At 55.8% G+C, this 10,799-nt stretch overlaps 1 protein-coding gene across 1 annotated transcript in view; it reads left to right on the top strand.

Annotated features, from left to right (window-relative positions):
- Positions 1-4,992: 4,992 nt before the first annotated feature.
- LOC102754425 (low affinity immunoglobulin gamma Fc region receptor III-B) overlaps positions 4,993-10,799 on the top strand; it is a 17,886-nt gene continuing 12,079 nt past the window's right edge. The window contains exons 1-5 of the mRNA XM_015563554.1: positions 4,993-5,080; positions 5,694-5,714; positions 6,002-6,259; positions 9,009-9,263; positions 10,630-10,795. Coding sequence (XP_015419040.1) covers positions 5,041-5,080; positions 5,694-5,714; positions 6,002-6,259; positions 9,009-9,263; positions 10,630-10,795 — 740 coding nt within the window. The 5' untranslated portion in view covers positions 4,993-5,040. The remainder of the gene's footprint in view (positions 5,081-5,693; positions 5,715-6,001; positions 6,260-9,008; positions 9,264-10,629; positions 10,796-10,799) is intronic.

Here is a 10,799-nt window from a genome sequence, read left to right as displayed (position 1 = left end):
TTAACTACCTGCCTGGCACTTAGTTAAGGGGTTTTATTCCCTCCCTAACTTCAGGGGAAAATCTCTACCTGGAGAAACAACCTTTCTCGGAGAGGTGACCTTGATTAAAACACATAGTGCCAAGAAGGTGAGCAAACAGTAAGAACAGTATGCCATATATGCCAGGTCCCTTGAAACAGCAAGGATGGACCGGCTCCCGGCAAACCTCCAAAGTACACTTCTCAGGAGGGGGAATGGGCCCAGCAAGAAGGGGGCCAGAGAACGAAGGAAGGCTGGTGGATACTTCCAGATCATAGTGTCTATGTCCCAGAACAGTTTGCCCATAAGGTCGTCCTCCAGCAGCATGAACTCACTCATTTAGGAAAGGCTGCCCTAGAAGCTTTGTTAGGCAGGTGCTACCTAATGGCCCGTCTTCCCTCCTTGTGTGCCTGTCTCTCAGCGTTGCCTCCTCTGTGCTCAGAACAATGCCAAACAGGGTCCTGTGGGACCGGTAGGAGTCCAGCGCTGTGGGCAAGCTCCTTTGAGGACTTAGAAGTAGATTTTACAGAAATAGGGCCTAGCAGAGGGAATAAATACCTGCTAGTCTTTGTTTGCACCTTTTCAGGCTGGGTCGAAGCATATCCCACTCACACGGCGAGAGAAGTCACTAAGGCATTGCTGAAGGATATAATTCCATGGTATGGAATGCCTCTGGCTATAGGGTCTGATAATGGCCCAGCCTTTGTAGCAGAAATTGTACAACAGGTAGCTAAGGCTTTAGGAATTAAATGGAACCTATATACAGCCTGCACCAGGGACCACTTACACCTGAGACAGACTGCAGAACAGCCCACCAAAGGTGGAAATCCAAATCAAACACAGACGGACAGAAGGACAGCCTCACTGAGCAATAAGAGTGTCATACAGAAACAACTACAAGGACTTGGAAAAACTGTCTTTGAGGTCCACAGGTGGGTTACTGACCGACTACCCATCTCTCTAGGAACAGCCGTGCATCCTTATAAACCTGGAGACCAGGTTTGGGTAAAGGGTTGGAAAAAGGAGCCCCTCAAGCCTACCGGGAAGGGGCCCTATCCAGTCATATTAACCACCCCCACAGCTCTCAAGGTTGCAGGACTGAACACCTGGATCCACCACTCCCGGGTGAAGGCAGCCCACCAGCCAAGCAATGCCCAGCCTGAGTGGAAGGTGACCTCTGACCAGAACCACCCCCTGCGGATCACCCTTAAGAAGACAGCAGACCTAGCCGATCAACCTGCTCCAAGGAATTCGGATAACACCCTGCTGAATTCTCCTTAACACTAATCTTTCTTTCTTATCTCCTCCTAAAGGTAATATGCTCTGGTAATTCTGGATAATCATTGGTTTTATCTTTCTAATAATTCTCATTTTGTCTTTTTATGAGTGCTGCTGGAACCCAAGGCTAGTACCAGGAGGAGAACTCATCTGCTCTTGCTGGGACACAGAAGCACCATCCGAGAGGGGCGCTGCCAGGGAGCCCTGCGCTCTCAGCGCGATTTGCCGCCGACCCGGACCGCGGGAGCCGGAGCCCGCGTTCACCTCCCTCCGTGAGGAAAGGGCTCCGGACGGAAGGGGCGGACACCTGTCAGACCGAAACCAGAGCCGGGCTCACTTCCTCCTGCGCCAGGACATTCTCACACCCCACGGGTCCGCGGGCAACGCTGCGGCCAGTTGGGGGCGGGGTCTGCTTGCATCCTGCTGTGAGGCCTCAGGCGGAGTATGACGTAACCTGCAGCCTGGAAATACTAACCAGGCACCTTATATGGACCAACATTGAACCGCCAAATACCCTAAGCCCTTGTCCTATATGGACCATGCAGTAAGCCACCAATCAGTGTGCGCCGAGTACACTAAGCCCCCACCCCTTCCCATTCCGCCCCTCAGAAGGCTGCCCACCCTGCACGTGCTGCTGTTCTCCCCTGCGAGGCAGCCCGGCCAGTGCTTCTCCTCTGATAAGCCCGCAGTCCTGGTTTTCCGCCTCTGTCCTTTCAGTTGGAGCCGGGCTGGGGGTTGGGGTGGGGGGTGGGCTTGGAGCCAGCTCGCAGGCAGCACCACATTTCTGGAAATCTCTCCTATGGCAACAGGCGTGTTAGTGTGATGACCACAGAAAAATAAACAGGCTGTGGCTTAAGGTCACGCACAAGCTACTTTCATTTCCTCTGGTTCCGCCCCTTTTGCCTCCATCCATCTCTTCCTGGTTTGGGGGTTCACTCTCATCTTCCCCACCGTCACTTCCCTGACATCCATCTGCCTGGGCTCCCACACCCCTGGGCGCGGGCTGGCTCCGCGGTCCTTGCTGTAGGCCCTCTCTCCCAGGACCCTTGTCTCCCCGGTTCCCTTGGTTCTTCTGGGTCTTCTAGCCCCAGTCAGTCTCCAGGGCTCCCTCTCAGCCTCCGCCTCCCCCTCCCCCTTTTTTACTCGGCAGGACCCTTCCTAGCTCTTCTCCTCTTTTTACTGCAGATGCAACAGTAAACGTTTTCATTAAATGATTTTGATCTCTTTTGCATTTGTAGTTTAGAGGTTACTATATTTTGCTATTAAAATGAACAAGAAGAATATTTACTTAAAACTTTCGGTGTGAATTTGATCACAGATTCCCATGATCTGTGAAAAGACCTAAATTTCTTGCCTGGCTGACGTGGCTCCGTGGTTTAGTGTTGACCTATGAACCAGGAGGTCAGTTCAATTCCAGGTCTTGCAGGCTCCATCCCTAGTGTGGGCGTGCAGGAGGCAGCCAATCAATGACTCTCTCATCATTGATGTTTCTACCTCTCTCTCCCTTCCTCTCTGAAATCAGTAAAAAAAAGGTTTTTAAAGAGAGAGATGAGGCCTATGTCTCCAACCCTGGAAGCGAGTGGCCCCCATGACTGTCCAGCAGGCAGTGCAGTGGTCACAGTGGCCTGTGGGCAAGTCCAAGCCTCTCACATAAAACAAAATAAAATCTCCTCTAGTCTAGGAGGTTCCCCGCGTGTCCCTCAGGCTCTGACTATAGCAGCGCTTTCAGAATCTGACATATTAGGAAGAAAAGGGATTGACTGGGCGGGAACTGGAGGCAGGCCAGCCGTCCCAGCGGAGACACACGGCCACGCGTGGGTCATGTGGCTGCTCTTTGGCTGCCATAACAAAGCACCACAGGTGACGTAGTTGAGACAACAAACCTTTATTTCCTCACAGTTCTGGGGGCTGGAAGCGTGAGGTCCAGCTGTTGTCAGGGCTGGTTTCCCCTGAGGCCTCCCTCCTGCGTAGAAACTGTTGTCTTCTCTGTGTCCTCACATGTCGGCCCTGGGCATGTCTGTCCTGATGTCTTCCTGGGGACACCAGTCTTACCGGATGAGGGTCCACCTTAATGTCCTCATTTTAGCGTAATTACCCCCTGAAATGCCCCATCCCCAAATACAGTCACATGCTGAGCCACTGAGGGTTAGAGCTTCAACGTGTAAATTTGGGGAAAACACAGTTTAGCCCATCACACTGGCTCGAGGTGGGAATAGGGGCGTGTGGCCCCTTGGGTTTCTGTAGGGGAAGCAATAATTACTTCCTATTAGGCTACTCAGGGTCGGGACTCCCCCAGAGAGAATGAGATGCTGGTAAGAAAGGGGGGCTTCCGGTCACCGAGATGCTTAAAGGACTAGTGGTTCACTAGGGCACTCTTGTTTCCTCTCGGGCTTCAACCAGCACTTCTCAGGCTTCTGTCCCCCAACCCCGGCCCCTGGAGTGCTCAGCGAATACCCTCCGAGCCTCCCAGGGCCGCGCTGGGCTGGGCTGCAGCCCTTCGCACTGTGACTTCCCTCCCTGAAGAGGGGGCCTCCGGGCTCCCCCTTTGTTTTTCTCGTAGCCCCTCCTCCCGTTCTGCTCTGTCAGCAACTCGAGGGCCAAGTTTCTGTCCCGGCCCTCCCGTCCTCTCCTGGTTCCCCTTTTCTGATGCTTTCTAGTCAGATTCTCATCCGTGGTTACCCTGACCTAGAGCCTCTGGTGGGCCTCACAGGGAGCCCCTTGACTTACAGGGAAAAGGGGGTACATTTTCCTTTGTTCTTAGGAGAGGACCTAAAGCTTTTATCAAAAGTTTAAAACATCCACTTGTCTGCCCTTTGTCCAGACCTGTCCTCTGAGCTCCAGGGCCACGTGTCCCCTGCCTGCCTGACATCTCGCCTGAAATCACCACCACCACCTGCACCCCATCACTCGCCCCACCCAGCCTGCTCCTCCTCCCCGTCTCCAAGGCCATGAAACGGACGCCATCCTCCTGATCACCCGCTTCCAAGCTGAGCCGCGCCCAGACCCCTCCGCCCCCCTCCCGGCCCCTTGCTCACCCACATCCTGCTCACTCCACCTGCTTCCACGCCTCCCGCGCCGGCCACGTCCCTGACCGACAGCCCTGCTCTCGCCTGGGCTGTTCAAGTAACTCCACGCCCGGCTCCCCCACGGCCAGGGGTTCTTTTCACAGACCATGGGAACCTGTGGTCAAATTCACACCGAAGGTTAGGAGCCCCTGTGGGTCACCACCCAGGGCATGGGCATTTTTAATTTGAAAGAAAATGTCAATGGAGTTAATATGGGGTGAGGGACACTTGTCGGGTCTGAAGATTGAAATGCCTGCTCTCTGTGCGTAGGCAGCGGACAGGAGGGAGAAGGACTGAGATGGGGATAGAGACCCTCAGGGAGCACCCTCCCTCTTCCCAGACTTGTCCCCGGGTCCAGCTACCCCCTTCTTGGCGCTGGTGGCCCCGGCCCCGCTGGTGGGGCTAATGCGCTGAGATTGCTGAGGGTGCCCCACGGACTGGCACCTGGTCTCAGCACAGACCCACGCGGAGCAAAGGGACACGCCCACCAACTTCTCCCCCAGGCTCTGCCCCCAGCCCCCACCCTGAGCTCTCTTGTCCAAATTGCGATCAGGAGTCAATGATGCTCCCAGAAAAAGGAACCCGCTGAGTAGTGGGGTGCAGGGGGAGGCTGCTGACTTCCTCTCTCAAGCCAGCTAGGTCACTGTCAGCGCCGCGGGCACTCGCTCTCACGGCCAGCATGTGGCAGCTGCTGCCGCCCGCGGTCCTGCTGCTTCTGGGTAAGTCGGTTGCCGCTGAGGGAGACACTCAGGACGCCCTGGGACCAGCCCGGACGGGACCCTCCTCGCGTCAACAGGCAGCCCTAGACTTGGCTCGTAGGACAAACCGTTCGCAGGCTAGAGACAGGGAGGACGCCGGCTCATTCGGGCCCATCAGGAGGTGAAGGGGCTGCAATGCCTCCTCCTCCATTTCCCCACCTGCAGGTTGAAGAGTAGGGACCAGACAGACGGCCCCTAAGGTCTGTCTCTTCCACGGTGACATCCTAGGGTTCCTCTCTAAGACTTTTAATCTCTATTCTTCCAAGGGGACTTGTGTTGAGGTTGTTTCTAGGCTTTCGTTCAGGGAAATCCAATCCGGATCATTAATTAGGGAGTTTGAACAGGGTCGGAGGAGTAACGGGGTGCTTTTGAAAACAGGGATTTGGGTGGACCATGGGGCGGGGCGGGAGTCACAGACGGAGACCAGAGTGTTGGCCGCGGGACAGCTGGCCACTGTCTGTATCCTGGCTCAGGCGCCGCGGGCCCAGGGGCAAGGCAGGCAGAGGCAGAGCTCAGCCCCTGCAGCCGCCACTCCCTGCTGTGCTCAATTTTTGTTTCACTCTTTTCTCTGCAGCGTCAGCCAGCACCGGAGCTGGTGAGTCTGCTTCCCGGTGTCAGACTGATCCCGTGAGGCCCTCAAGGACGCAGTAGCCACGGGCTGTGGCCACGGGCTTGGCCCTACGCACCCTAACCAGTTTTCCTCAACATAAAGAGGCCAAAAGTGGGGCCAAGTGCCTCCAAGCCCAGATGCTCTAAGGCCGAGTCCCAGACCAAGGCGGAGCTGCCAACTGTGGTTTGGCAGGGCGGGTCGGGAATACAGGGCGGGGAACCCCCCACCTCCACCCCCCACCCTGCCTCGCCCACATTCTCCTGTCTCCTCAGAAGGTGTCCAGAAGGCTGTGGTGTCCCTGCATCCGGAATGGGACAGGCTGCTCGAGAGCGACAATGTGACTCTGAGGTGCCAGGGGGCCCAGGCCGAGGGGAACAGTTCCACACGGTGGTGGCACAATGGTCACCTCCTGCCAAACCGGACCTCCAGCTACTTCATCGAATCAGCCAGCGTGAACGACAGCGGGGAGTACATGTGCCAGACCAGCCTCTCCAATCTCAGCGACCCGGTGCAGCTCCAAGTCCGTGCCGGTGAGTGGGTGATGGGGACGAGGGGGGTCGCCAATAAAGAGTGACACAAGAGGCGGGAGAGGCTGGGGCAGAGCCAGGTGATATTCAAGGGGTTAGAACTAAGATGCGATTATCCGTGACCCCTGTGAGGTGTGTCAGCGTTGGGTCCTACCCCAGGTGGGCCGGGTGTCACACCTGGCAAGCAGAGACACAGGACGGCTGCCCAGGGCCGGGAGCAGCACCCGCAGAGGACATACAGCAGTATTCATTGCATGAAGTAAAGGATCTGTTCTCAGGACCTCCATCGCCTTCTCACTCTCAGGCCCACAAAGCCCTAAGCTGCCCCACACCACCCCTAATGGCCGAGGGTCATCTCTCTCCATCAGCACCACACTCAGGCTCCCAGCATACAAGCTGCCCTGACACACATATCCTGGTGCGCCCTGCACAGCGACTGTGGAGTGTAAGGGTGTGGTCGGCGGGCTCAGGCACAGAGGCAGGTAGGGAGCACTGAGGCGGGACCCTCCTGTGTCCCTGGAATTGCACCGCAGGCCTGTGCCTACCGAGTCCCCTCGCAAGCCTGACTTCAGCAAGGCTGCCCATGTGTGCATGGACACGGGCAGAGCGAGCCCACAGGGAGAGCCCATGTGAGCGGGCCTGCCTCAGAGCTGGGCAGCTCTGGGTGGCTCCTCTGCTGCTGCCCGTCCCGGAGCTGACACTCACACACAGAGCTCCAGGAGTTATTAGCAGGCTGGGAGCAAAGTGCCACCTAAGACCAAATGAAATGGGGATTTGCCAACAGGAAACAATAGAAAAGTCAAGTCTACGAGTTGTCAGTTTGTCTTGAACTTGACTCTAGGGCCTGGCTTCAGAAGGCCAGTCAGTGAGGACTGTGTTAAGCTTCGACCATGACTGCTAGCTTCTCCAGGCGGGTCCCGGTCTCCCTTGGGGACCCATCTCCCTCCTCTCCTCTGAGGGCCTTTCCTCTTCATCATTTCCCTTTGGCGGCCCCCCGGCTCCGGCTCGCAGTCCCTGCAGTACCGACCGTGCAGCACTCACCACTCTCAATTGGAATATTTCTAAGTCTACACTACAGGTTCTTTGGGGTTAGGATCACGGGTCCTGGTCATCTGGGTTTGCACATCACAGGTACATACTTGATAAAATGTTTGTCAAGTGAACACATGAGTCTAGGACAGGACAAACAGGAACAAGTGTGTCTCCCAAAAGTCACCAGACCACATGCACATAATCTTACAACCAGCACGTTATGCTACTAACGCTTCGTCTCTGCTCACGCGGTAAGTGGGTGTACAGGATGTGTCCTCTTCTGCTAAGTGGTCTTTATTGATAAATAACGAAGGTTACCTTCTATTGGGCAAATATTCCAGGTAGAGAATTTTTATGTTCTACCAATTTTGTTTAGCATAAGGTCACATATTCTTTTTTTTTTTAATATATTTTATTGATTTTTTCACAGAGAGGAAGGGAGAGAGATAGAGAGTTAGAAACATCGATGAGCGAGAAACATCGATCAGCTGGCTCCTGCACATCTCCCACCGGGGATGTGCCCGCAACCCAGGTACATGCCCTTGACCGGAATCGAACCCAGGACCTTTCAGTCTGCAGGCCGACGCTCTATCCGCTGAGCCAAACCGGTTTCGGCGGTCACATATTCTTTAAATTATAATTAGTTTTATTGTTTTGTTCTTCTCACAAAAGCCATTTGGGTTTTCATAAATGTGTGAAAGTAAAAGGGAGAAGCTGTGTCAATATTTGAAAACGAAGTGTGGTCTTCCTTCCTGTTTTCTGTGGGCGCATCCTTTTTGCCTTCTCTTTTTAGCCTAACATTGTCTCATGGATGTTTCTCATGTCATTTTAATATATTTGTTTTGATTTCAGAGAGAGGAAGGGAGAGGGAGAGAGACAAACACATTAATGATGAGAGAGAATCATTGCTCGGCTGCCTCCTACACCCTCCCCGCCCCCCCCACCCCCCCCACACACACACTGGGGATCAAGCCCGCAACCTGGACATGTGCCCTGACTGGGAATTGCACCGTGACCTCCTGGTTCATACGTGGACGCTCAACCACGGAGCCACACCGCCGGGCTCTGTGTCATTTTAGAGATTGTCTGCAATTCACCTTTAATGGTCCAGCTGCGCCTCTGGCCCTGAGTCCACGTTCTATCCGCGTGGATTCTGGTTACTGGGCGAGGCCGCTAAGAACAGTGTCCTGGTGACTAGGAGTTTCTCTCCTGAAGGCTGGGCTCGCAGGCCCGGTGGCCCCTCGGAAACTCCCAGATCCCGCCGCACCCCCAGCCCTGCCTCCCTCTCCTCCTGCCCATTAGTCCTTCAGGGCACCGGCAGCCACTCCTGGGCCCACCAGTGGCCTTGCCCTGTTGCTGCCTCGAGTCTCGATACTCCTGCAGCCTCCTTCCCACTGAAGACGGCCTTTCCCCTAATGCGGCAAAGCGCCCTGTCCAGGGGCTGTTGACGGGGTGATCTGGGCTGTGCCGGGCCCCTGTCCCCTGCCTTCCAACCCCAGGCAGCCCCGCCCGGGCAGGTGGCTTCCCGCCTGCCTCTCGCTTCCCCTGGCCCGAGCCTCTGTGCTGAGTCCGACCCTCGCCCGTTAGACAGAGGCCTCGGCGTGGCCCCAGCTGATGGGAAGGGCTGCCGGCTGCCTCCCACCTGCGGGATCTGGGGCGCGAGTCCCCCACCCGCGCTTGGCGCTGACGCCTGTCCTGGGGCTGGCGGTCTGTCTTCCAGCCTGGCTGCTGCTGCAGGCCCCGCGGTGGAAGCTGCGGGAGGGGGACCCCCTGGTGCTGCGGTGCCACAGCTGGAAGAACAAGCGCGTGGGCAACGTCCAGTACTTCCAGGACGGCAGAGGCCGGCAGTTCTCCTACAACAACTCCGCCTTCCACGTCCCCAGGGCGTCCCGCAAGCACAACGGCTCCTACTTCTGCCGGGGCCTCATCGGGAAGCTGAACGTGTCCTCCGAGGCGGTGGTCGTCCTGGTGGAAGGTGAGGGCTGCAGGCGCACGGGCAGACCTGGGCGCTGCTAGGCCACTGAGTCTCTCTGAACCCCGATTTCTGTAACCAAGACAACTGACGAGTGTGGGGCGCCCTCCTTGGGCGGGACGCTGTGCTGAGGGCGTCGGCAGGAGGGCCCCCTGCTGGTCACGGACCCCAACAGCGGGTGAGCTGGGCAGCGCTGACTGCGGCAGGAGGAGCTGGGGGCGGGGGGTCACCTGTCCTCAGGTCACAGCAAAGGGCGAAGCCATGGATGCAGCCGCTCGACCCGTGTGAGCGTTGTTCACGCACCTTCTCAGGTCGGCGTGGGCCCAGGACGGAGCAGAGCTCCCCCTCCGCCAGAGCCCCGCGCGCGCGCGCGCGCGCGCACACACACACACACACACACACACACACACGTGTGCGCGTGCACACAGCTCCTGGACTTCCTGGTGCCACAGAACGTCCACCTGGAACCGGACAGAGACCACATAGCAAAGCGGAGATAGATCCACACCTGATGAGACTGTAACACAGCAAAGCCATCATTTGTATAAAAATAATCTCATTGCGTTTAAATTTAAAGTAAAAAACACCCTCAACTGGTGAGGGAAAGAAAAGACAAATAATGAAGCAACTGGGTCAGAATGCTAGCACTTAGTGAAGCAGGAAAAGACTATGCGAGAGTTCTTTGTATGATTCTGGTAACGTTCCGTCAGTTTGAAATTAAATCAAAATAAGTATAGCCTTGTCACCGTGGCCCAGTGGTTGAGCATCAACCTATGAACCAGGAGATCATGGCTGATTCCTGGTCGGGGCACACGCCCGAGTGTGGGCTCGATCCCTGATCATGCAGGAGGCAGCTGATCAATGATTCTCTCTCATCACTGATGTTTCTATCTCTCTTGCCCTCTCCCTTTCTCTCTGAGATTTTATATACTATAATATATATATAATTTCTATATTTTAAATCCAGTAAAATGTTTCCAGTCTATAGACAGCAGCAAGAAATGAGTCTAAAGCTTGTCATCAGGGGCTCAGGGGTGAGAGCCGGGCCCCACCTCACTCCCTTTGGCCAATAAGGAGCAAATGTCAATGGCTCGCTGTTTGTCAGATTTCCTTTAGCGACAAGGAGCAATGTGGGGGAGAGCAATGAGTGTAATTTTGAGACACTGAAATTAAGAAATAATGTTCTCACACCAACTTAAACTTTGACAACTTTCACAAATCCACACCAAACCCAGCATCCTAATGTGCTTGGCCCTCCCAGTGGCGGCCTCAGCCCAGCCAGGCAGATGCCAGTGGGAGGAGCAAAGGCAGGTGATTCCAAATTTCTGCCTTAACAACAGCCATTTCTCCGCCCTCTGCCCTCGCACAGCGCTGGCCACCTCACGCGTCTCCCCAGGGCACCTCGTCCTGCTCTGCCTGCTGCCGGGACTCCTATTTGCCGTGGACACGGGGCTGTACTTCTCTGTGCGGAGAGGCCTCCGGAGCTTATTGAGGAACAGGGCAAATGACAACGTCACTTGGAGCAAGAGCCTCCAGGAA

The sequence above is a fragment of the Myotis davidii genome, unplaced genomic scaffold (assembly GCF_000327345.1).
Source record: "Myotis davidii unplaced genomic scaffold, ASM32734v1 scaffold1059, whole genome shotgun sequence".
In the NCBI taxonomy this organism is placed as follows: Eukaryota; Metazoa; Chordata; class Mammalia; order Chiroptera; family Vespertilionidae; genus Myotis; species Myotis davidii.
Note: the sequence above shows the minus strand (reverse complement) of the source record. Positions and strands in the feature narration are given on the sequence as shown.